General features: G+C 39.7%; 1 protein-coding gene across 1 annotated transcript in view; it reads left to right on the top strand.

Annotated features, from left to right (window-relative positions):
- Nucleotides 1–881: 881 nt before the first annotated feature.
- Nucleotides 882–26,363, top strand: part of EXOC4 (exocyst complex component 4) — an 813,300-nt gene continuing 787,818 nt past the window's right edge. Inside the window, exons 1-2 of the mRNA XM_068549476.1 lie at nucleotides 882–976; nucleotides 20,254–20,443. Coding sequence (XP_068405577.1) covers nucleotides 891–976; nucleotides 20,254–20,443 — 276 coding nt within the window. The 5' untranslated portion in view covers nucleotides 882–890. The remainder of the gene's footprint in view (nucleotides 977–20,253; nucleotides 20,444–26,363) is intronic.

The following is a 26,363-nucleotide window of genomic DNA, read 5'->3' on the forward strand; positions in this document are numbered from 1 at the left end:
GATCACTCACTTCCTTCCCTCCTTTTCAATATTTATTTTTCTTCTTGTTCCTCGATTTATGCACTTTCTATTCTTACTCTGATCTTTTTTTTAGTTCATCTGCTGAATTAGTGAGTAAGCCAGTAGAGTCGAATGCAGGACATGTGAAAACTTACCAGTAAAAATATTAATAAAGCACAACTGTGCATCATTACCAACTATATTTTATTTAGCTTGGGAAGAAAAGGAATCTGCAATCTGGTCAGTGTTGCTTTTCGGTTTTTCTGTCTTTTCTTTATCAATATCCATTTGTGTGTTCCTGCTTGCATGTTTTTTAGGATTATCTGGAAATATCAAAATAATCGAACTCACGCATTAAACGAATGTATAAACATTTAGTTTTAGAGAATACTAAAGAAAAGCATTTCTGTGTCTATTCATTTTCGCATTTTATTGGATTTTTCTTAACCACTTGTGTTTAAAGTAAAAACTTTGTATATAGACATTAAGCACCGACCCTACTTAAATACACACCCCACATACGCACTTTGGCAATGTCAGATAAATTTGATTCAAAAGTAATAAAATTCTAAAAACAAGGAAACTGGGAAAAAACCCACGATCAGAATAAATATAAATGAAGACATTAGGAGATTTCACCAAGTCGCAACTAGATCAGTTTTTCTGCGCGCCCAGGAAACGCGGAAGAAAACTACAGTACCCAGAATGCTTAGAGCGCGCGTCGGCCCTCGAAACTTGCTGCCTCAGTCCCGCCTCCTCCCTTCAGCGATTGGATTATCCAGTTCCGTGGCTCTGGACTTCTCTTCTCCCATTGGTGCACTCTCCAGAGGTCAATTACAGAGTTTACCCTCTGTTCCTTCTAGCTCAGCCGCTCTCCACCTTGTACCAAGATGGCGGCAGAAGGAGCTGGTGGGAAATACAGAAGCACAGTCAGCAAAAGCAAAGACCCCTCGGGGCTGCTCATCTCTGTGATCAGGTGAGGGAGGCAGGGTCAGGGGACGGGGGCAGCGGCTCGACCTCCGCTTTGGAAGGGAGAAGGGTTAGCTGGGTTCCACCCTGCTGACCCCTCCCTTCCCTCCTTGCCTCCCCTCAGCCCCTCCCAAGGGCCCCCGCAGTTCTGCCTTTTTCTCTGGGGTTGGGCTAGAGGGAGGAGCCCGGCCTCGCAGTGTTTTCCTAATTTAGGGCCAGAGCTTTGCAATAGGGTCCCGGGGCCCTAAAAGCACACTGTTTGGGACTTGGTAGAGAAAGCCAGGTGTGTTCACTTATTCATACATTTATTGATTGATTGCCTTCAGCAGCGCTCACTGTGGAAGGCATCTTGTTCCCTGGGCTTCTGGGTGTCAGGCCCTGAAGTCCGGAGACTCCTGTCACGAGTTGCAGACTGTTCTCACACATTGGACACCTCCAACCACCTGTGAATGGCCACAGCCTCAAATACAAGAGCCTGTAGTGAGCTGGTAGAAGGGCTGTGGGTTTGAAAGCACACATCCGTGTTTGATTTTTGTTCTGCCTTCCTATCCCGATCTAGTCTTTAAAAAACAGAACAAATTTCACGTTATCCTCTATGCATATCATTTTCCCAGACTATATATGGTGGGAGTAGGAGTGGTCGACCTTTTAGAGGCTCTTTTTTCTTTAAGTGAAATAAATTATAAGGGTGGAGAACTCTTTCAAACCCCCCATTTCAATAAAATGAAAATAAAAAGAACGGAGGATGCGTATCTCCTGTTAGTAAATTGTTCTGTGACTCTGAAGTTGCTGCTTTATCTGTTCAATTTGTATTCTTTGTGTTACCCTTCTTGCAACATTGTATACATGAATCTAAATTCTCACATAAAACTTTGATTACCTCCTCTTATCCTTAACCTCTACTTCAAATTCTCTCTCAAAGACTGTAGCTTTCCTGGTTGCTTTGGCAACAAGCCTAAAAAAGGAAAACCATTTTAGGCTCATGTGTATAAAATCTGAGCATCCCTGAAGATGTATCTGGTACGTGCCAGTTCTCGTCCGTGTTTCCTTGGACCTGTCATTTTGTCACAAAATAAATTACTTGTTAGTGATAGAGTCCATTGTCCTTTGAAAAGTTTGATTAGTTTAGCTTTATCTTTTTCTATCAACGAGCAGTTGTGTTTCCTTTTTGAATAATGAATGTTAAAAATTCTCCTTCAAATCCGTTCTGATATGTAACAATTGTCATTTCTATACTACATTATGTATTAGCATAACACTATATTTTCATACTCTTCCTATTAGCAATAAACAGCATTTATTGTTACAAGCATCTTTTAAATGGAAAAAAGACAATAGGTGGATAAGGGTTTGACCTGAGGACAGGGTAGGAGTATATATGGGGAGTAACCAAATCTCATCACTATTTGCAGCCATGGTACCAAATAGTTAAATGATGACTATTTTGTTAGTGTGATAGTCCCCTTTAAAAGTCAAAATGATTTGAAGAAGTATAGTGTAATTGTAATGGAAGTGTTACATTTGGTGGATGGGTTATTTAAGTGCCTTGAGACTCATAAATGAAATTCTTAACCATTTATAAAATGCTGAATAAAAATATTTCAGGAGGGTCAGATGTTTCAAAGGGTGGACTCTGGGGTTTTGGAGAAGAGGTTGTTCTGTCGTGATGCGGTGCTTTGATGAGGAGACACATGGTGTTTGGGACTGAGTCTTTTGGAGGCTGCTGCTAACCACAGCTTTTGGTTTTAAGTCTTGCCCCTGGCCCTTTAAAATGGAACTAATTGGGTGGACAGAGTCCTAATTACCTGCTCATGTACTATTTGGACACACACAGGTACCCACACAGCATTTTCCTACTTTTCTGTTGATTCCCCCCCTGCCCCAACCTTCTGTTTGGTGTGAAGTTGGGGCAGGCAGCCCTTCTAAACAGGAAACAAGCAAGATGGCATTTTGGAGATGCTATTTTATTTTTGTGAGGTCTTGTCAGATCTTTAATTGGGAAATGTGTCTACCACTTACTGTTAGGTGATTTACTTCCCAATTACATGTTGACTCTCTTCTCTTTATAAGTTGGCCTTTAATAGCTGGTTTAATTTGGAAGACAAACTTCGGCTGTGACTTGAGGAGACCTCATTGAAACCTCGGAGCGTAGCTCTTGTGGACAGACTCTGCTCACAGATGTCAAGGAGGTTTGAAGGCAGTTAAAGGCTCACATTGTCATCAACTTTTATGTCTTCACAGAAGTTGGAATTTCAAAAACTTGGAAAATCCTTTATGGTAGACACCTGTTAAATCCCCTTCCTCCTCAGAGTATTTTGGTCAGCCCTGTATTTAATTCAAAGTAAACTTTGTTGAAGGAGTCCACGTTTTGATCAGAACTTTGAACAAACAGCTTTGAGGTCCGTGCCACAGACTGTGGCAGGAAGGGAGTGTGGTCACGGTTCGGAGCAGAGTCCTTGGAGTCGTTAGGGGATTAGTGTTGTTTTTACAGCACTAACTCCTCTCTTCATCTGAGCCTGTCTCATAATGGTTTTTAGGGTTTCCAGCTCTCTTTGTACTCTGGGGAGTCTTGACACTAGTGATGCAGTACTGTTTGAAAATTACTGCTGGTATATCTGGAAACTAAACACGTATAGACTTTTTGGAAGCCCTGGGGCATCTGGAAGCGTATATGGACGTAAGGGGCAAAAGAATTCCCATTTTTCTGGCTAAACGCACAGAATTAATACCTTGGGAACCCATGTCTAAGTTTCTAACCTCGTGTAATTTTTAGCATTGAAATTTCTTAAAGGCTTTGAGGTATATAGTTTTAATTTGGGGTGATATGATCAGGTTTTTTCCAAGCCATTTCTTATAGATAAATGTTGTCAGAGTCTTCAGTGGGAGGTTCGGTATAGGTAGTAGAGACTTAACTGTATTATCCATGTAAAGTGACCTTGGACTCATTACTTAAAAAGCCCTGTGTCTTAGTTTGTCATTTGTAAAATGGGATAATCATACAATGTGCTCTGGGTTTTGGAAAAATTAAATAAGAGTATGTAAAAGTGCCTCACAGTTTGGCACAGAGAAGGCACCCAAATGTTCATTTCCTCCTTTCCAGGAGCCCCAGCTTCTCTGGTTAGAAAGTTGATTTGAGTAAGTTTGCCAGATAGCAACCAGGATATAATTTTCCATCAGAAATATCCTTGCTATGTTGACTAGAATGTTTGATGCCAGTTGTCAGAATGTTCTCTTTGTAACTAAGAAACCTTGTATAGCTGACTTAAGATGGTAATTCTTTGATAATTTGAGACTCAGCTAAAGAAGCTAGATTTAAATATATGTATGCTTATGTGTGTATATGAAACATGTAAAATATGAACAGACATAAAATGTAAAACATTTATTAAAGATAAAAAGACTATAAACAAGCAAACCGAAGGGCCCATGGTCTCTTTGCCTACATAACCCTTGTTGCCATTAAAAAATTATATATGTGATTTTCTAAAATTATATGCATAATTTTCTACAATTAGTTACATATTTAGAAAATTCAGATATTTCAAGAGGTACAAAATAAAAAGTAGACTTTTCCCCCTGTTCATCTCCCTCCTGAAACATACCCCTTTTAAGTGTCCTGAGGGAAATAGAAGACTGTATTTAAGTATGTGTGAATGTATAATCTTTAAACAAAATAATGTATATTCTTTAATGTATTAATATCTAATATTGTTTATGATTTTATATGCACTTAAGGAATATTCATAAAAATTATGTATTCTATGTGCTTTAAACAAATGGGATCATACTATGTGCACTTTTGAACCTTTGTTCATTTGTTTTTCTTTATCTTGGAGATCTTTTCTAGCAGCACACGTTTATCTTATTCATTGTTTTTAGTGGCTAGGTAGTATTCTGTCACGTGGATACACCATAGTCTATTTAATTGGTGGCCCCTACCCCCCCACTTTTTAGCACATACTTTTGGTTTTATTTTTTCTTCTGTTAAAAATATGTTGCAATGAGCATTCTTGTACATTGGGCAGTATATCCATGGTGTAAGTCCATGGCAGTGGCAAGAGAATAGCTGATTTAGAGTATATGTGCATTTTGCGTTTTGACAGAGCCAAAATGTCCTCCAGAAAGACGGTAATTGACATCCCCACAAGCGGTGTATTAGAGTACCTGTTTTCCCATGCTCTTGCCAGAAACGGAGTATTTTGGATGATTGTCTCTGTTAACTCTCCTCTACTGCATGATTAAGAGGGAAGTGTTTGCCCCACTGTCATTTAGACAGTGCTGTTGCATGTATGTGGATATATGTGATTTGAAAATATTTTTTCCTGGTCTGTGGCTTTTCTTCTTATTCTCTAGGCAGAGAATTTGTCTTGTCCAGAGCAGAAGTTTTTAATCTTAGTAAAATCTAGCTTATCACTTGTTTCTTTCATGGATGATGTCTTTGGTGTAGCTAAAAAGTCATTGCTGTACCCAAGGTCATCTCAATTTTCTCCTATGCTAACTTCTAGGTGTTTGATATTTAGGTCTCATACTCATTTTGAATTAATTTTTGTGAAGGCTGTAAGATCTCTGTCTAGATTGATTTTTTTTTCGGTGACTGTCCAGTTGTTCTCACACCATTTGTTGAAAAGATTATCTTTTCTCCATTGTTGGATATGTGTGAGATCTTCACCAATGTTCTATGCTTTTTGTTCTCTTTCTATGCACACTTGTCATTGTAACATTTCCCATTTTCCTTTATAAAAATCATATCACACAGACTTGTTAAAAAAAAGTCATCAAAGAGAAACATTGTCCAAAAATCCTGTTTCCCAAAATACTGTTTTTGTTTTTAAGGTTTTTGTGTGGATCCTGTCCAGGTACCTACAGGGCTTAACGGTTGTAATTATAACAAAGTTAACACTTTTTTTAGCATAACAAAATAGTATAAATATTATATCTTTGTATGAATATTTTTAAAGTGGTAGAAAATTACAGAGAAGGAAATATAAGTTACTCATATTCACCCAGAATTAACCATCGTTAATAACTTTGCTTTCAGCTTTTAAAAATCATTGCATTATTATAAAAATAGTACATACTCATTATAAAGTATTCAAACAATGGAAATGCAGAAAAATGTGAAGATGAAAATAAAAAATATTTTTCCAAACTTTATCCTCCGTAAGTTACCATCATTGATATTAGGTGAACCTAATTTTAGATCTCTCTCTGTGTGTCTCTATCTCTCTGTATGAGATGCTGGATAGATAGATAGAAATATTTTAAAAGATAAATATGGGATCTTACTCTGTGTGCTAAACTTAACACGATAGCTTAATGTCTCCGTTTTTAAGGTATACATACATATAGTAAAGTGCACACATATTAAGTATATGGCTTAATGAATTTTTGCCTGTGTAACCATTACCCGTGTCAAGATAGAGAACACTTCCAGCATCCCTGTCAATTTTTTTCCAGTTCAGTTTTTTTGTAAGGATATCCTGTGGTTCCAACACCATTTGTTTAAAAGACTTCTTTTTTCACTGGATTTCTTTGGCAACTTTGTCAAAAATCAGGTGGCCAGTGTGGAGCTATCAATATTTCTTGACTCTCTAGTGTGTTCCATTCATCTGTTTATCTTAATGACTATTCTACACAGTCTTGATTACTGCTTTTATAAGTATTGGAGACAGATAGTGTAAGCTTTCCAACTCTGTTCTACTTTTTCAAAGTATTTGTGGCCATTCTAGGTCCTTTGCATTTCCATATCAATTTTAGAATTAGCTAATCAATTTCTAGAATAAAACCCACTGGGATTTTGGTTGGGATTGCATTGAATGTCCTGATTAATATGGGAGAATGGACGTCTTAACAATATGAGTTTTCGGATCCATGAACAGGGTATCTCTCTCCACTTAACTCCTCTCAGCAATTTTTTTGTAGATTTCAATGTGTAAGTCCACGTATTGTTTGTCAGATTTACCTTTAAGTAGTTTAAGACACTTCAAGTTGTCCCACAGCTCACTGAATGCTGATGTTCTCCCCACGCCCCCTTTTATTTTTTTGATTTTTTTTTTTTCTTGGTGGGTTTTTTTTTTTTGGTATAGTTTCTATTGCTGTGTGTTAAAGTTCACTAATCTTTTCTGCAATTCCTAATCTGCTGTTAATTCCATGTAATGTAATTTTTATTAGATTGTGGTTTTGCTCTCTAAGAAGTTTGATTTGGGTATTTTAAAAAAATATCTTCAGTCTTTCCCATAGCTTCTTGAACATACGGAATACAGGTGTTGTAACTTTAAATGTTCTTCTTTGCTAATTTTATCATCTGTCGGTCATTTTGGGGTTAGTTTCGGTTGATTAATTACCCCCCCCCCAACCCCCGTGTGCCTTGCCACTTTTTGGATGCTAGATTTTGTGAATTTTACCTGGTTGGGTACTGATATTGGATATCTTTGATTTCCTATAAATATTCTTGAGCACTGTTCTGGGATGTGGTTAAGTTACTTGGAAACAGTGTGGCCCTTTAAGGTCCTGTTTTAAATTTTGCTAATTGGGAGCAGAGCAACATTAGTTTAGGGCCATTTTGTCTCAGCACTATGGCAAAATCCTTCTGAGTACCCCACCCAGTGCTCTGTGAGTGATGAGACTTTTCACTCGGGCTGTGTCTCGCAGCGCTTTCAGGTGGTTCTTTTTGTGGCCTTGAGTAGTTTTCTACCACGCATGCTCAGGGGAAGACTCGCGCATGCTCAGGGGAAGACTCGCGGGAGCTCTTCCACAGATCTCCAGGGTGCTTTGGGTAGCTCTCTCCTCTCCGGGACTCTGCTCTGCAAATTCGAACAGCTTTCAGAAAGTCCAAGGTTTTGAAACCTGTTCTGTTTGTTGTTTCAGATGGGAGGGTAAATCTGTTTTCTGTTATTTCATCGGTTCCAGGAGTAGAAGTCTATCAGTGCTTCATATTTTAAAAAATATCTCAGAAGATTAATCGTCATGGGTCAAATTTTGGGTTGCATATGCTCAGAGAGGAAGAATAAGGTAATCAGATGTGCTAAATGAAGTTGTGGCGCGAAGGTGAACTAGGTATCTCAGCGCTGATGGTCTTTCTGATTTTGCAGTATTTTACAGAGTATTTAATTAAACAGTTCATTTCGTATAGTACTGTTTCAGCAACTTTTCCTCCAGAACTCGTAGAAATGCCTTGGAACTAGTTTGCATCCGTTTATGTACTTATTTTAAAAAATATAGTTCTTTTTGTTTATGTAATGCCTGTGATGGTATTGTTTATTGAGGTCTAGTGTGGTTGGTAAATGGGTTTTCTCTGGGTGACATAGTACTTAGACTCTTTCTGTTGGTTGTTGTTTTGTTTTTCTTTGCATTGGGATGCTTTCAACCTGTGCTGGCCTTTTTCAGTTTGCAGTGGTGGGCTCTGCTCCCTATTGTCTTATACTCTGCTGCGCCTTACGTTTTTGTTAACTGCTTTCAAGCTATGAAATGAGTTATGACCTTGGTCTTTATGGTAGCCAGTCCTTTGTGGTTTTCACCTTGAAAAACACAGGGACTCACCATTTAACGGGAAGTTATAAGGGAAAATTCTCGTGTATCATTTGACATTGTAAGAAAAATAAGTATTTCAAGATCCTTAGAACCTTTTCTAACTTTCATTTATTCTTTTAAAAGTTTTTATAAAGCCTTTGCAAAAAATACCGTGGCATGTAATTCAGGTTTTTTCTGTTGGAAACTTGGTGCCGTATCATTGTGCTGAATATTACGGGAGACATTATTTTATACTCAAAATGTCACTTGAGAGCTTGTTAGAAATGCAGACTCTTAGGCACCACCTGAACCACCTAACCTGAATCTGCTTTTTAACAAGAGTCTCAGGTGAGTCAAATAAATGTTAGTTTGAGTAGCCCTTAGGACATAATTTGGGAAAATACAAGGAACCAAGTAGCATTGTTAGCTTGTTTTTAGCTGAGATAATGGTATGGCTATTTTTCTTTTTAAAAAAGTACTATTCTTAACAGATAAATACTGAAATACATACCAGTAAAAACGATATCACTTCTGGGATTTGCTTCAAAATAATAAGGAAGAAGGTTGGAGTCAGTGAGAGTATAGATGAAACAAGATGGGAATGTGTTGATAATTGTTGAAGCTGGGTTTATTCAATGAGTCTCTTAATTTTTGTGTTTGAAAATTTCCATAAAAATGCACATGTGTATGTATGTTTATAATATATGTATATTCTGGGGAGAGGGAAGGTGGTGGGAATGACAAGGTTCTGTAGGTTAATAAATTGCAGAAATGCTGCATAATATATTCCTGTTCTATCCACCCCGCCCTTACCCAGACACCCGCCCGCCCCCCCAGAGGTACCTTGTACATTAACATATTAAAGTCTCCTGAAAATGACTGTTGTTAGGAAACCTTCAATTTGAGTAACCCAGAATTTCCAAAATAGCCTATTACCACATAATATCTATTAATATCTTATAAAACACTTTCTGAGGAACTCACTTGAAACTGCTCATTAGGAAATAGCATACACATTTAAAATGATCGAATGCTGTAATGCGTTGTAGTAACAAACATTCCACTGGAGGTGAAAAATGAGATGACTGAAAACAATGCTTTAAGGACATGGGGTTTAAAGTGGGAGTGAAAGAGAGGTAGAGTTTGGTTCAGTAAGGGTGGGGGAGATTTTAAGTTGACTTTGTCAACCCTAGACTGTTGTATGCTTTTGGTAGAGGTGATTTTACTTAATTTTGGTAATGGCCTTCTCTGTTGGCTACAAGATTTATACTTCCAGTCCCCACAAGTGTTTTATATAACCGAGTTAATTGAAATATAGAAAAACTGCATGTGTCAGGTGTAGTAATTGGCCCTAAGTGCTGTCTGAAGCAAGATGCCGGTGAATTTTTCAATTGACTTTAAAGCAGAAATTGTTTACTGTCACTTGATATTAAGTGAATCTCTGTAGTGAATTAGGGGATGTTGTTTTTATGCGTCAGAAAACTTTTTCAGAGGGACTTGTCATTGTGAATCGCTATCAATTGGGATGGGATTCGCTATCAATTGGGATGGGATTATCTTGTATTTTGTGGGATCTAATAAGACATAATTAAGAAACAAGCAATTACAGTGTCTAATTGAGTATAATAAAATCTGATTTAAAAGCGTAATGTAGATTTGGTTATGCTTTGAGTGAAGCCATATCTTATGTGATTATATAGTGATACACATCTCATATATTTAATGTGTAATTTTTTTTTTTTTAAACTCAGAATTATGAGTTTTTATAGTTCATTGGAAGCCTTCGTAGACTATTCTTCTTATACAAAGGGGTCTGCTTCGTTTAATAGGCTTTGAAGACCACTTCTCAGCTTGTTTGGTTAGGGTTCATAGTCTTAGTATAAACTCTTTTCCTCCTTTTCAGTTTGTACTTTCACACTACTCAGAACTGTATTTAGTGTCCCTCCTGACATAATAGGTATATTGTTACTGTCAGGCATTTCTTAGGATGGCTGTTACATATTTTAGAAGACAAGAAAATCTGACTCACACTGAAATAACGGCTAAGTGGATCTAATAGTGTAACCTAATATCTTCTAGTTAAAAGCAGTTTGGAAAAGAAAATAGAATTCACGTTTTCAAGAATCATGTCAGCTCTAGACTCTTTTTTTCTTGTGTTGGGATCAATAACAAAAAGGAATACTATGTTCTAGAAAGATCAGTAAGTTAATTGTTCATTTTCGTCCAACTTGGGGTGAGGTTCAGAAATTAGTTAACCCTTGAATATTTGTTGAGAGTTTAAAAATACTCAGTTTGGGCCTTATGATAATATGTTAGAATATGTTGTAAAGATGACTCCTTGTCTTCTGCTTTTTCCATTATGCAATTTAAAAAATTAATAAGAATTGTCCTAAAAAGAGAGAAGGTGGTACTGATTGAGGGATTCAGGTGCTTGATGAGTAAAAAGTACAGGGGCTCAGTGACATCTAGTTTATCTGCTAAGGGGCCCACTTTGAGTACTTCCCAGAATGGGGATCACTGAGGAGCTTTGATTCTTACTGTAGATTTTGATCTATAGAGCTGTAGCTTCCTGGTAAGTGATTTCTGGATATGTGAGCCTTACTTGTAATTAGTTTTTCTGAGTTGCTTGAAGTGATTTCCATTAATTGTTTAATCTTCATTATTCCTGGAGGAGAGGTCACTGGATGTCAACAAGGAATGCCCTTAGAAGACAATTAAGCGTATTAACTGTTTTCAGGAAGCCTGACTTAATGCTGATTATTCTGCAGGTGTCACCAAAATTCAGGTGTATTATGTTAAATATTTCTTATAGCAGGTTAATTAGTTATCTGAGACTCTATCAGGCAGCTAACTCTTCTTGGGGAAGAATCTGTGTTGCTGTGGTTAAGCGGGGGATTACTGATAACATCTGCCTTGAGATTTTACCCAACCAGAATAACACCTCCTGTGTTTTATAGGGTGGTGTATTAGTCTGCACAGGCTGCCATAACAAAATACCATAGACTGGGTGACTTAAACAACAAAATTTCTCACAGTTTTGGAGGCTAGAAGTCTAAGATCACGGTATTGTACCATCAGGGTTGGTGTCTGGTGAGGCCTCTCTTCTTGGCTGGTAGATGGCCACCTTCTTGTGTGTCCTCAGATGGCCCTTCCTCTGAGTGTGTGGGGAGGGAGAGGGCTCTCTTGTGTCTCTTCCTCTTTTTAGGACACCAGTTCCATCGCATTAACGCCCTGCCTGTATGACCTCACTTAATCTTTATTACCTCCCTTCTAGGCCCTGCCTCCAAATACAGTCACGTTAGAGATTAGGGCTTCAACATATGGATTTGGTGGTGGTAGGTGGCGTGTGTGTCACAATTCAGTCCATAACATATGGTACTCTGGGCACTCTTATTTGTTAAAATACCCTAAAATGCTTCCACAGTGACAGTCTGGCAATCTTGAGGCTCAGGCAAGAGCCCTGGTCAGGCTAATTTTTCACAGTTGGTTGTCAGTCTTACTACATGCTTTTCTGTCTTACAATGTTTAACAGTCCTCTGTTAGCCCTCCAATACCGAATACTTGTACTGTGGACTCTCTTCAGAGAATTGCTGTCTGGTCAGCTTGAACTATCAAAAGGCTTGCTCAGAGGAGGAAGTTAATGAAACATGATTAGATCCATTTAGTCCTTTAAATTCCCTAAATTCTATTCTTAGATTAAAATCATTGGAAAGCTTAATACTTTGGACTATATTCAGAGTCTTTGAAAATCTCTTAGGTCCGAGTTGTGTTTTAATGTTACGTTCTTGAAGGAACTTATAAGAAATGGCCATGTAAAATTTATTACTTTGTTTTTAGAAGGTTGTTGAGGACATTGGTCACTATATTGTATAATGTCTTCTTTTATTTTTACTTTATTTTAAAAAAATTTTTATTTATTTTTGGCTGCGTTGGGTCTTCATTGCTACGCGCAGGCTTTCTCCAGTTGCTGCATGTGGGGGCTCCTCTTCATTGCGGTGCGCGGGCTTCTCATTGCAGTGGCTTCTATTGTTGCAGAGCACGGGTTCTAGGCGCACAGGCTTCAGTAGTTGTGGCAAGAGGGCTTCAGTAGTTGTGGCTCTCAGGCTCTAGAGCTCAGGCTCAGTAGTTGTGGCGCATGGGCTTAGTTGCTCCGTGGCATGTGGGATCTTCCCGGACCAGGGCTCGAACCTGTGTCCCTTGCATTGGCAGGTGGATTCTTAACTGCTGCGCCACCAGGGAAGTCCATGTCTTCTTGTTTTAAGTGAAAGATTTTTTTTTTTTTAGAATTTAGTACTAATTTAAAGTTTGCTTGCTTAGAGCAACTGGAATGTGTCTTTTTGATAATGGGAATTATATATAATTGGCTAGGGTTCTCTTTTTGCATCGGCTACTAGGAACACCAAAGTTAAATTGGGGGCTCATTTCATACATGCTACATTTGTCCATATGACCTGCGTACCTGTGTTTTACGTTTATATGGCATTGTTGTCCTGCATGTCTTTAGCTAGTTCCTCTTTCTCATTTGTATTGTCCACATTCTTGTATATACAAACCATCTCAGATCTTTTTTGGAAAGAACTGGGATAGAATTGAAATGAAACTTGAAAGTAAATATTGTTATTCATTATTCACCATTAACTGTTGGTTGAAAGCTGTCATTCTTTTCTTTGGTGCTAACTCCCAAGTGACTTCAGAGAACACTTTTAGAGTAAAAGCCCCTAAAGCTGTCCTGATCTGGCTCCCAGCTTCCTCTCTGACCTCGTCTCCTATCATTGTCATCCTTCCTCCCTTCTCTAAAGCCACATTGACTTCTTGACCATTCCTTGTTCCTTGAACAGGCCAAACATGTCCTATTTCAGGGCCTGTGCGTCTTCTGTTGTCTCTGGGATCAGTTTACCCAGGTAGTGCCAGCCGCGCTCCTCCCCCCTCCTCCGGCTTTCTAGAAAGCTCTGTTCAAATGGCCTCTTGATCTGAGAAACCATTCCTGGCCTTCTTGGGTAAAAGAGTTTCCCTCCTCCCTACCCTGCCTTCATTTTTCCATAGCTGCTCCCTCACTCTCCCGGCCTCCACGTGTTGTATGCCTGCTTCCCCCACTAGACCAGGGTGTGAGCTTCATGAGGGAGGGATTAGTTTATGTTCACAGCTGTGTCTCTAGCCACTTACAGCTATGCCTGCTAAGTTGTAGGTGTGTCATAACTATTTGTTCAATGACTAAATGGACTAAATAGGGTCAATGTAACTATTGATTGTCCTCTCCTGTAGATTTTTGAACTGACATTTCTTTGTGTGAGATAGTCTAGTTGCAGTTGTTTCTTAAGGCAGGTAACTACCCTCCATGACCTCTTCAGATCCTGCATCTTGCTGCTGCTCATTATTTAGCTTTATCTAAGCTCTTAGTGTACCAGGCACCATAAGAATATAGAGAAAAGGTCTAAAATATCAGTTCATAAATATCCGCAGGAATTTTCCACTGGGGGAGGCTTTAGGGGATTTGGGCTAACAATGTTGTGACTCACAAATGATTTATTTTGTTCCTAATAACGTGTCAGCCCACACATTGAGGGCACTTTATATTTTACAAAGCACATTCACACACTCTTCCAATCCTCACGATAACCTGGTGAGGCAGGTTCTCTTACCTTGTCTGTTTGACAAGGAAAGAAACAGGCCCAGACATGTTAAGTGACTTGCCCAGGGTCAAAGAGCTTGAAAGTTGCAGACGCCTCATGTTTGACATTATTTGGTCAGAGAAGTAAGACGCTTCTGCTGTATTCCTAATGGTAGTATTGTAGATTTGTTTTTTTCATCTTATTCTGCCTTTGACTGGAGGTTATTGTTTCTCTTGAGTGATAGGTTACCTTTGGGTGACTAACCCTGTTTTCATACGTGTGCTTTTTCTTTTATTTGATCTTGCTTTTGTCTTTTTTAAAGAGTAATATCGACTTCTGTGTACTTTCTCCTGTCTGGACTCCATTACTCTATTAAGTCCAAAGTGAAAGCAAAATTGTTCCATAGAAGGAGCCAGTTACAGTGACTAGTTATTTTCCTTTCAAAACACTTGACTGGCTACACTGAAATACAGAAGCTGGTATCAAAGAGGAAACTGACAAATTTCATTTTAGACCTGCAGATATTTCCCCTGGGTTTTTATGCTTGTTTATAGGGCTTTCTTGGAGCTGGTGGTTGTAAATTCACTAGACCCATTTAACGTACGTGTTCCTACGAGGTGTTGTTAACAATAGCTTAGCATGGGTACCGTGGTCCTTTTAGTCCACTGGGTAAATAAATTCCTTCCTGGGATTAATTAGTCATGGTTAGTGATGTAATTCATCATGCAAATGCCAGAGCTGTCTTAGTGAAAAATTCTTAGTGATCCAGAGACGTCTGTGTCCAGCTTAACTGGAATCTACGCTTTTATGTTCATCCATGAACTTGGCAATAGTTTGTAAAGCATAATGATTTTGAGATAGGAACGGAAAAAGCTCTAAAGAATGATTCAGTAACTTGAAGGCATCTTGGGATGGCAACTTCAAATAGTTTCTCCTCTGCTCCGTGTCTTCTTTTAGCTCATGCTTTTTAAACCTTCTTGTCCAGATTCAAGACTATTACTACTGAAAAAGCTGCCAAGTGCTCTGTTGACATCTCTAGCTGTTCACTCCTCCCTTGACATGTGGGCTGTAGCTTGATTAGGCTGCAGTCCTGCAGCTCAGGAGCTGAAGGCAGGAAAGTAGGTTTCACAGCATGTATAGCGGAAAGGGCATGGGTTTTGGCATCAAGTATATTTAGCTTTAATTTCATTTTTGATGTTGGCTGTGTGCATGTGTGCAACTTTACCTCTCTGTTCCTTTGATTCGTGATCTGTAAAAAAGTGGTGATACTATCTCACCAGACCATTCTGAGAGTCACCTTAAACTACGTGTACAAAATAACCACTGCATTGTTTGGTGTATAATAGGCACTCAGTAATTTATATCCTGTGCCTCACTTTTGACCTTCTTTTCCCAAAATGTGGGACACAGGAATGCATGTAAATTTGTGCATTTAGTTTTAAAATCTCCCAAGTAGAGGGTAAGTGAGAGCTAGATTGTCTGTACTTACAGTCAAAGGGATCTTGGATCATTTTTGGACTCAACATTTACAAAAAAAATGCTGTGTAGTTTTAGGTTACATGATTAGAAATAGAGTGCCTATATTGTGGGATATAAAGCCTCTTTCTGTTTGGATGGTCACACCATATTAGAAGTATGTTGTGTCAGTTCTGAATACCACATCTTGAGGCAGGATAGGGAACCTTTTAAGAACCGGAGTCTCCAGGTTTGAGGCCTGGCTCTGCTACTTAAAAGTTCTGTGCTTCAAACGCACAACTCAGTCTTCATTTGTAAGAAGAGGGGGGGACAATGGCACCTACTCCACAGGTGTTGTCTGGAATAAATTATTATATATAAACCACTTAGATTAATGTAGTAAGTTCTATGTGAGTGTTACCCATTTTCAAGGGAACTTCAGGAGAAAGTAACAAGGCTGGTGGGCTGCCATGTTGTGGAAGAAACAGATGAAGAAATTGGAGGTGCTGAAGGTGAGAAAGAACTATTGAGAGTCCTTTACCATTTAAAGAGAGACTTTATGAAAGAGGGAATAGACTAATTTTATGTTGCTGAAAAAGGTGGAACTAGGATCAATGGGTAGAAATTACAAAGAGGCCGATTTTGCTTTATGTTAATGAAAGACCTTGTAACAAGTAGAGCAGTTCAAAATTGCAGTGAATGGCTTTGTGGGCCAGTGAGGTTTCCCTTGTACAGAGGCTTAGAAGGCCAAGGAGAAGTTCCTGACCTGGCTAGCGGGGTGAGCCAGACGACAAACGTTCTCTTTTACCCTGCTCTCAGTTCAGGTCAAGTGACTTGCTTAAAGTAGGATAATCCTACACTGAAATTTGCTGCGTTTTGGTAGCATGTGTGGGAACTTTCTCCCTAGAGTTAGTCTGCATTTATGGTCTATCATTCATTCATTTTGCAGATATTTATTGTGGGAGGCATTGTATTTCTGGTCTCACTTTGCAGAAAAGAAAACAGGTTGGAAATGAATCTTCGTTTATGGTCTACTATTGCTTGACACCATGCAGTCCCCGGAGGAACCCAATGAATTAGGTTTCATTTTTGTTGGGAGACAATTCTCCTTGGGAAGGTTGTGTTTCTGAAGTTCTTGTGAGCAAAGTACGGGTGCCCTTCGTTTTAGACTGTCAAGGATGTTTGTTTGACGTGTTTGGAAGATAGCGATAATCTTTCCAGAGCAAAGGGCAGGCATGTTTACTGCCTTTAAGTGGGCATGTTTAAGCTTAGGGTTCCTCTCCAGCAACTCAGCATGTGCAGGCATCCATTTGGGCCCATCTTTCCAACGCCCATGGGACTTGGGGGCAGGGGGCCTGCTACAAATATGCTGATGCTCGTGTTACTTGCTGTGCTGTGACTAATAAAGTCCTGAGCTTGTGACCCACCCGGGAGTTTTGTGACTTCCCCCAGCATCCGTGGAACTGCGGCAGGCTAACTTGTTAGCTTCTAAGTAGGATAAAGTCTCAGACTTCGCATTTCTTGACAGTATGGAGGAGTGAAGTGGGAGGTCAAATCTCATGCCTCTCCTGTAAAAAGGGAGAGGGAGGATAACCACGGGACCCACTCCAGTGGGCTGTTCTGAGGATTAAACATACTTTCTATAAAATGTGCAGCCTTGGGCTTCCCTGGTGGCGCAGTGGTTGAGAGTCTGCCTGCCAACGCAGGGGACACGGGTTCGAGCCCTGGTCTGGGAAGATCCCACATGCCGCGGAGCGGCTAGGCCCGTGAGCCACAACTACTGAGCCTGCGTGTCTGGAGCCTGTGCTCCGCAACAAGAGAGGCCGCGACAGTGAGAGGCCCGCGCACCGCGATGAAGAGCGGCCCCCGCTCGCCGCAACTAGAGAAAAGCCCTCGCACAGAAACGAAGACCCAACACAGCCATAAATAAATAAATAAATAAATTAATTAATTTAAAAAAATATTGTAACCAAAAAAAAATGTACAGCCTTTAGATATTAGTGGCTGTTATCGCTGCCTTCCTTTTCTCTAATTTAAAAAAAAAAAAAACTTTAATGGTTTTGTTCTCTCAGAGTTCTCCTGTGTAGGTATTTTTGACTAAAGGCAAAATGTCATTCAGCCCGGTTTACATCAGGAGGATGAAATTCAAATGTGGGGCAAACATGGCACAGGCTATTTCCTTACATAAATATTTTCTCTGCAAATGAAAATAGGAGCTAAAACCCCCTATAGGCCCAACTTACTCTCTCATCTTCATTTTAGTAACCCTTTCTGTTTTCTAAATAATTCCTAATGCTGTGGTAATGTGTTACAGTGACCACTGATGCCCGAGCAGGTGTCCTCTCTCTCAGCCTGACATCTTCCTTGATGGTAATTCTACTAGTTAATGTAAACGATGTGAAATGCTTGGCATGTTTCCTTCCACAAACGGTGGTGGGGAGGAAATCATGCAGAGCGTCGTAAAGATGGCAAACTGATCCAGTGTAGCCATTTGCACAGTGGTCTGTGGCCATTTGCTGTGAAAGGGGGGATATAATAGTTAAATACCTGGGAACTCTTCCCTTTGGGACACTTGATAAATTGAAGGCATTTTCTGATTGTGCTTTACTTGAGATTAACAGCCTGGAAGGTTTCAGATTTAAAGAGCAAAGTTATAGATCACAGAAACAACAGGATGATATGCTTAGCCACCCTGTAGCCAAATACTGCAAGTAGTATTGGTAGCTCTCTCTTTGAAACCAAGTTCCCTCTAAGTTCTCTACTCTGATTTACTTTGTTAGTCAAATGCTTGTGTGGTATTTTCTACCTGAAAGTAAGCTTGGAGGTAGTCTGGTGTAGGCTTACCAGTTGACAGAGGAGGACACAGGATCTGGCATGGTAAAGGCCTTCCTTCAAGTCTTGGGGTTCCCAGTGTGTTGCCTGGAGTGTATCCTGTAGCCCTCACAGGCTTCGCCTTTTCCTTCATTCCATTTCTGTCCCTCCTGCTCCCCATTTCATGCTGGGCCCCATCTCTTGACATCCCTAACACATTTAAAAACTTCTTTTTTGAGGTTAGATTGAAGTCAGAGACTGGCCTGCTGAATCACCCTCTAAATTGGAAGATAAGTTTTATATATTATATGACTCATGATTTAAGATATTTTGCTCTAAATGACATTTTGGAGAGGACTGTTGTACAGTATTTTGCTTGCAAAAATCTGGAAGGGGATATGTGACTGATTCGCTGACAGACCATCTCTGAAAGCAGTTCTAATGATGGACTTATAATTGATTGCATCCATCATTGAGAGCCTAAACTACCCCCTCCTTAAATTAAAAAAGATAAATGAAATAAAGTATGCTGAATGTATAAGCTGACAAATCTGAGGGAATTTAATGAAACTAAATTACCGCAGCCAACAGATAAGAGAAAAAGGTTTCTTTGTTACTGATTATAACACTAAATTAAAAAAAAAAATTATCCAAGAAGGATAAAAGAGGAAACAAGATCTGTGGTTCATGTATCAAACTAAGTTATTGAAAGATTTTAAATAAGTGTATCTATCTCATTCCCTGCTTATTGTTGATTCGTATCAATCTTGTTAGTGCTGTTGGAAGAATAGTAGATGCAGGAACTGCCTTGTAGTATAGCTGATATTGCTGTTGTAATGGATTTTAGAATGACTGTGACCTTATTTCCAGGCCGCTGGGGGGCTCTGTACTAAATTCAGGTCATTTGAATGAACTATTTGGAAGGCGGTTCCTCAGTGTAGAAGCAGTTTTATAGTAAGTATGCTATTGGCTATATATAAAAGAAGACCAAACGAAAGTGACTTAAACAATGGATATTTATTATCTCCCCTAACAAGGAGTCCCTCCGTAAGGCAGCTGTGGGTTGGCTGCTTCAGTGGCCCAATGATGTAATGGCAGTAGCTTGGCATTTCTCTTGGCTTCCCCTTCCAGGATTATAGTATGGCTAATGTATGATTATCTTAGTTTTGTATAACGATACCCAGTGTTGGGAAAAGGGACCTGCTTCCTGTTAACCTTCTTGCAAGAAAACTACTCCTAGGGGCTTCCCTGGTGGCACAGTGGTTAAGAGTCCGCCTGCCAATGCAGGGGACACGGGTTCGAGCCCTGGCCCAGGAAGATCCCACATGCCGTGGAGCACCTGGGCCCGTGTGCCACAACTACTGAGCCTGTGCTCTAGAGCCCGCGATCCACAACTACTGAGCCCGCACGCCTAGAGCCCATGCTCCGCAACGAAGAGTAGCCCCCGCTCGCCGCAACTAGAGAAAGCCCGTGCGCCACAACGAAGACCCAAAGTAGCCAAAAATAAATAAAATAAATAAAATATCATTTAAAAAAAAGAAAAAGAAAACTAGAAGTCCTTAGGTCTCATTGGCCAGACTTGTCACTGGTAAGGGGAATGCAAGTACTTGAATTCACTCCAACAAATCAAGACCTACCCAGGCTCTTGCAGAGCTCATGCTGCCTGTTACCTGATTATGCCAAGGGGAAAAGTGAAGAGAAAGACTCCTTTGATCAGCAACCAATAAATCCATTTAGATAGGCTACTGGAATTTACTATGCAGGCGGTTTCATATTTTCTCTTAGTAACTTGTTTCATTTCCTAGTCAGTGAGGTGAATGTGCTCTCATTGACTAACTCATCCTTCGTCTACTTTTGGGTTTTAAGTTTGCCTCAGCTTGATATATTCTGTCTTTACCAGGACCCTGTCTACCAGTGATGATGTTGAAGACAGAGAAAACGAGAAGGGGCGTCTTGAAGAAGCCTATGAGAAGTGTGATCGTGACCTGGATGAATTGATCGTGCAGCACTACACAGAATTGACAACAGCCATTCGCATGTACCAGAGCATCACAGAGCGCATCACCAACTCCCGAAACAAAATAAAGCAGGTAAGCCTCCATCCTTCTAATATCTGGTGATTGTTGCATCTACCATCAGTCCAGGTGTTATAGCTTGAAGGTGCCCTGGTAGTGGTAATAGCCTTAACGAGTGATTCATACTGATGCTTTGCAGGAGTTTTGCAGGTTTCTGGAAAGCCAGGGTGCAGAGGATCGCAGAGGGCATCTGGCCTTGCTTCTTTTCTCCCTTAAGTCTGATCCTTGGCTTCTGCCATTACTTTTTTTTTAAAAATAAATTTATTTATTTTTTATTTTTGGCTGCGTTGGGTCTTCCTTGCTGTGCGCAGGCTTTCTCTAGTTGCGGTGAGTGGGGCCTACTCTTCGTGGCGGTGCGCGCGCTTCTCATTGTGGTGGCTTTTCTTGTTGCAGAGCACAGACTTTAGGTGCGTGGGCTCAGTAGTTGGGGCACACGGGCTCAGTAGTTGTGGCTCGTGGGCTGTAGAGCGCAGGCTCAGTAGTTGTGGTGCAGAGGCTTAGTTGCTCTGTGGCATGTGGGATCTTCCCGGACCAGGGATCGAACCCATGTCCCCTGCGTTGGCAGGTGGATTCTTAACTGCTGCTCTACCAGGGAAGTCCCTCTGCCATTACTTTTCACTGCAGTGTGAAATGGCACAGAGGAGATGGCCTCAACTTGAGGAAGCCTAAAAGGGGAGCTGTTTTAAGACTCTAGGGCCTTTTATTGTTAGAGGCTCTCGTTATAATGTATTAAATGTATTTATTGTGCTCATGTCACACATTCTGTGTGTGTGTATTGCTGTAGCAGTTGAAAATAAAAAAAATTTTTGGTTTTGAGTATGTCACCCCATTTGAAGTTGGTTGTGATTTCTCTGCAGTCATTGTACATTCTTGGTGGTTTTTGAGAAGAAAATCTGACTCACAAATTATTTAAACGTAAATATTTATGAATACTGAAGTTCTTGATATTATTCTTTAGTAGTGACAAGCATGTATTAATTTTTATTTTGTAATTGTCTTTCATATTTTGGAGCTGTTTTTCTTTCACTCTTTTTCTTTCTCCCTTCTCTCTTCCTCTCCTTCTTTCCTCTTCTTGGTTCCTTTCTTCTTCTTTCTTTTTTTATTGGGGTATAGTTGTTTTACAATGTTGTGTTAGTTTCTACTGTACAGCGAAGTGAAGTAGAGTTCCCTGTGCTATACAGCAGGTTCTTATTAGTTATCTATTTTATACATATTAGTGTATATATGTCAATCCCAATCTCCCAATTCATCCCACCACTTCCCACCCACCCCGCTTTCCCCTCTTGGTGTCCATACATTTGTCCTCTACATCTGTGTCTCTATTTCTGGTTTGCAAGGCAGAACTTGGTTCCTTTCTTCTTTCCTTCCTTCCTCTCTCCTTCCTTCCCTCCCTCCCCTCCCCCCTTCCTTCTGTGGTTGGTCTTTGAAAAACTTTTGGTTCCTGGGTGCCACATCTTTAGTTCCTAAAGGAAAAAGTGGGTTCATAAGGGGTATTTTTTATATTTGGCCAAGGGATGAACTGATCAAATAAAGGTTATATACTGTCACATCATAGTTATGTGGTTCTTGGCTATGTACTTTGAGGGTCACTCCTTTAATACCTTGTATTACTGCTCTCTGATAAATAACAATTGCTCCCACTTACTTGGCACTGATTCCTTGTCGGGCAGAATTATGTCTGTTCCCCACTCAACAAATTTAGGGTTTGAACTCTGGTCTCCCTGCTCTGAGGTCCTTGATGCTGGTTTTCAGACATCTTTTAAGCAGTAGCCCCCCATTTCTTTGTACATGAGATATTTTGCAGAACCCCAACGTACCAGTTGCCTCTTGTTTGGTATTGGGCTGGGAAATGCAGAGCCTCATGCTGGCTCCCCTCCTTAGTGCTCAGCAGCTGGCCCTCAAGCACCTCTGTGGCCAGAGGGCTGCATAGACCATTTGAAGTGCGCTGCCCTGTGCTATTTGATTGGTTCGGGAATTCTCTGGATGTACCTGCCCAGTGATGGCTGTGCCTACGATCTCCTCACATGTTTCTTCCCTGCCTTCTAGACCTTATGATTTGGTAATAGGTACCTAAATGATTCTTCTAAGAATGCTGTTATATGTGAGTTTCAGCCTTGAAGAGTACAGTTCCACAATCAGTAGGTTCTTAACCTTTTTTGAAGCAATGTGGTGACCGCTTTACATTTTAAAATTAACTGGGCATTTTCAAAAGGAATTCTATAATTCTTAGCCTTTACAAGTGGTGAGTTCATCCTGTGGATTTATCGGTGAAGCTAGGTAAAGCTATAGATCAGTAGCTCTAGATATAAAGTGAACTGTAGTCCATTTTGACCCAATATACTAAGCTCAAGAGGGGTCAGAAAGTGAATCTGTAGAGCTGCTGACCTTCTGGCTTTGCCTCGGGTAATCACAGTAAGAGTGAAGGACCTCTTGGTATTTGTGTTTTCTGATGAGTGTGCTTGACTGGAAGGACTTTGTCCTAATCTCAAGGGAGGCACTGCAGTGGTCTCTGCCTTGACTCCCTATCACTCTGAGTCTATAGTATCTTTGCCCAAACAAAGAGTGTTTGCTGGTACTGAAAAAGAGAGTCTCATCTTGATTATTTCACATTAGTTTTAGTAGCCAGTCTTTTCACCGTCCTCCTCATTCTCAAGTATGCTGGAGTTTTGAGCAAAAGGAAACAACAACAAAATTTTTTTTATTATATCAGACAGTTGTCAAGAAAGTAAATGTCACATAACTCAGTGTTATGAACTAGCCTCAGTATTGGCAAGAGAAAAATAAAAGGCTAAATCTCTTTTCAAGAAAGCCTTTGATAATTGATACATGGGAGAAGAAAATTTTAGGGAAAAATGAAAGGGAATTTGTTTTTATTGTATAATTTGACAGTTTTGTACTGTGAAAGTGTTTCTTATCACCAAGGAAACACTAATGTTTCCTCACTAATCTTTGCCTGTCATTTTTGGTTTTTAATTGCACTTTAGATTGTATACAAAATAAAGGTATGTATATTTTTAAAGTAAAAATGGGGATGATTCAGTAATCATTGGTTTACATTATTTCAGAGCCAAGCAAGATGTTGAGAATGTGTGAATCTGAGTTGAAATTTTCTTTCTGCTCTCTGCCAAAAGAATGGAACGAGGATTCACTCAGTAAATATTTGTGGAGTGCCAGCTATGTGCTGGTGGTGGTTTCGATACTGAAATCTGTTTTAGATTTCCATGTAATGGAAAATGCCTGTCCCTGTCCTCATGGAGCTTACATGCTAGTGGGAAGACACAGGAAAACAAATAGATGATATTTAGCAACATTGATTTAGTCTCTATATTAAGTGTTTGTTTTGTGCTGAGCAGTGGTCTAGGTCCTGGGGTATAGAAGTGAGTAAAACAGACAAAAATTCCTGTCCTCGTGGAGTTTACCTTCTAGTCAAGAAAGGCAGGCTATAAATTAGTAAGTGGGTATAACAGATGGTAAGAAATGCTGTGCTTAAAAAAAAATAAAATAAAATAAAAGCAAGGAAGGAGAATAGGGAGTTGCTGTTTTGAACAGAGTGGTCAGGGAAGGCTTCACTGAGGTTATATTGAAGCCAACACTAGAAGAATGTGAGGGAGAGTCCAGAAAAGCACCCCAGGAAGAAGGAATAGCAGGTACAGGAAGATCCTCAAGCAAGAACATGATTGGAATTTGGGGGAGCAGCGAGGTCGGAGCTGGAGCACAGTGAGAAGTGGGGAGAGTGGCAGAGGGAGACGAGGGAGCTGGTGGGGGGTGTGTGGCAGAGTGGGTCAGGTCACGTGGGGTCTTGACCACTGTAAGGAGTTTGGTTTTAACTCTGGGTGTGTGGAAATCATCGTAAGGTTTTGAGCCCAAGAACGGCACGATGTGTCTAACATGTTAGAAGGGCCACTCTAGCTGCTATACTGAGAATAGATTTTAGTGGGGGCCAAGGCAGATGAAGGTGTTCACATTCATGCTTTGTTAGCTTTTAAAGCTTGAGAACACCGAACTGTTTACATTTCCCATTTTGGTATTTCTTTCATTTATGGATTCTTGTTGGTAGAATCTCTATCCTTGAGGATAATATGAGCTGACAGATAGATTTGACTCTTCTTCGATGCTCCAGACTTCTTTATATCAGTCAAGTCCACCTGGAATTTTTTCGAGATTAAATGTGCAAATAAAATACCATGTATGATTGATCAGGTCAATTATGTGGATAAGTAAAATAGTTGGGCTGTCTTATTACTGTTGAGTACAAATGAGATGTTACTGCATTAGAAAACGTCAGAATTTATAGGTTCTACCAGTGTCTGTTATAATGACTGTTATAGCAGCACCAGAATAGATGAATGTGAATGGATATGAGTTGGGAACTTGGGCCGTATGCTTGTTGGTAGTATTTGAATTTGAGTGTTTCTTCCATCCTGTATTAAGTAGATGAGATGATACCAGATTTCTTTAAAGATACTAAGTATCCATCGAATGCTTGTCATAGAAGCAGGTAAACTGAAGGGAAAACACAGATACTTGTCTCTGTTGTGATGTGCGCACAAACACTTTACATTTCGCCCCAGTTTTGGCTGTTCTGTTAGTGCTTGATCGAGCTCTTAACTCGTTTTTCTTGCCTGTAATTGGAAATAACCATATGTGATTGTTAAAGTGAAGTTGTTAGGGCTTGATCATTTGAGTAATGTAACATTCATTACTTAACATTTAACTAAAATAATTTTGTGACTTTTTATATGAAAGTATATGTTGTGAGGTAGAATTAGAATGAAGAATAACCTTAATTGATATAAAAAAGAAAGTCACAGTAGGACAACATGGTTTTGGTAGGAAGTTATTAAAGCCCAGACATAAGATAGGAAATCCCAGCTGCTTGTATGAGAAAGGGAAAAAAGCCTAGAAATGGACATGCTAAACTGTGGGCAAGAATGAGATATCATCATTTAAAATCTAGGCAGTGGTCTGGATCGTTAATGCAGTCATAAGAACTACAAGGCAGTCTTTTCATTAAGTTTAACTGTATCTGTATTTGTGTTCTGTATCCAGACTCTGCAACTCAGAAGGATAGTGTTGCCTTTGGAAAAGGTTGAGTGGAGCCTCTCAGAATTTAAGACCTTAAAATGGAAGCTGAAAAACTAAGGAGCAAAAAGCATGAGAAATAAAAGTTTGAGGGTAATTAAAAAATGATCTTTAGTTCTAAAGGGCTTTTAAACAGAGCAGTGAGTAGTGTTTCTGAAGTTCATTTGTTCTAGGCACTTTCTGTTAAGACTATGGGAAAAAATGGCTTGGACATGTGTTAGGAGGATACGCATGAAAATGCTTATATGTGGATTTGTTTTTACTACAAAAAAGAGAAAATATGATACTCTGTACTTTTAGAAGTAAGAATAACGTTGATTGTTTCATTAATTTTCATTTACCATCCCTTGCTTCTGAGGAACTTTACAGGATATTTCTAGTCTACAGTATCAATGAGGTGCTTGCACATTTGTTGTATTTTATTACAGATAATACGCACACTCAAAGGCATTCCCCTCCTCCCCTAATGCTTCATCCAAGTTCAATGCTTTTCTGATTTTATGACTTAAAAGTTAGGGCCTCCACCACCTCCCCTGTGCCTCCATCAGCATCCTCCTCTGTCATATGTCCCAACGTGTTGTTCAGAGGCCCCAGTTCATTTCCTCCTCTCTTGATCTTTCTCAAGGCAGGGTTGCAAAAATCTCTATCTCTCGGCTTTCTGTGTCATCTCACATATCCATTCACAATGACCTCTTGGGCCCTGTGTTCCTTATTTTCTCTTTTTCTAATAGTCTCTAATTAAAGTGATTTAGTTCTTGTTTATTGAAACTGAAATTCTTGTTTTTTCTGAACAGGTGATTTGGAGCAAATGAAGTTACTAGAATTCTAAGGAAGCAAAGGAAACTTGTGTTTG

Source organism: Eschrichtius robustus, chromosome 8, assembly GCF_028021215.1.
Source record: "Eschrichtius robustus isolate mEscRob2 chromosome 8, mEscRob2.pri, whole genome shotgun sequence".
Taxonomy (NCBI): domain Eukaryota; kingdom Metazoa; phylum Chordata; class Mammalia; order Artiodactyla; family Eschrichtiidae; genus Eschrichtius; species Eschrichtius robustus.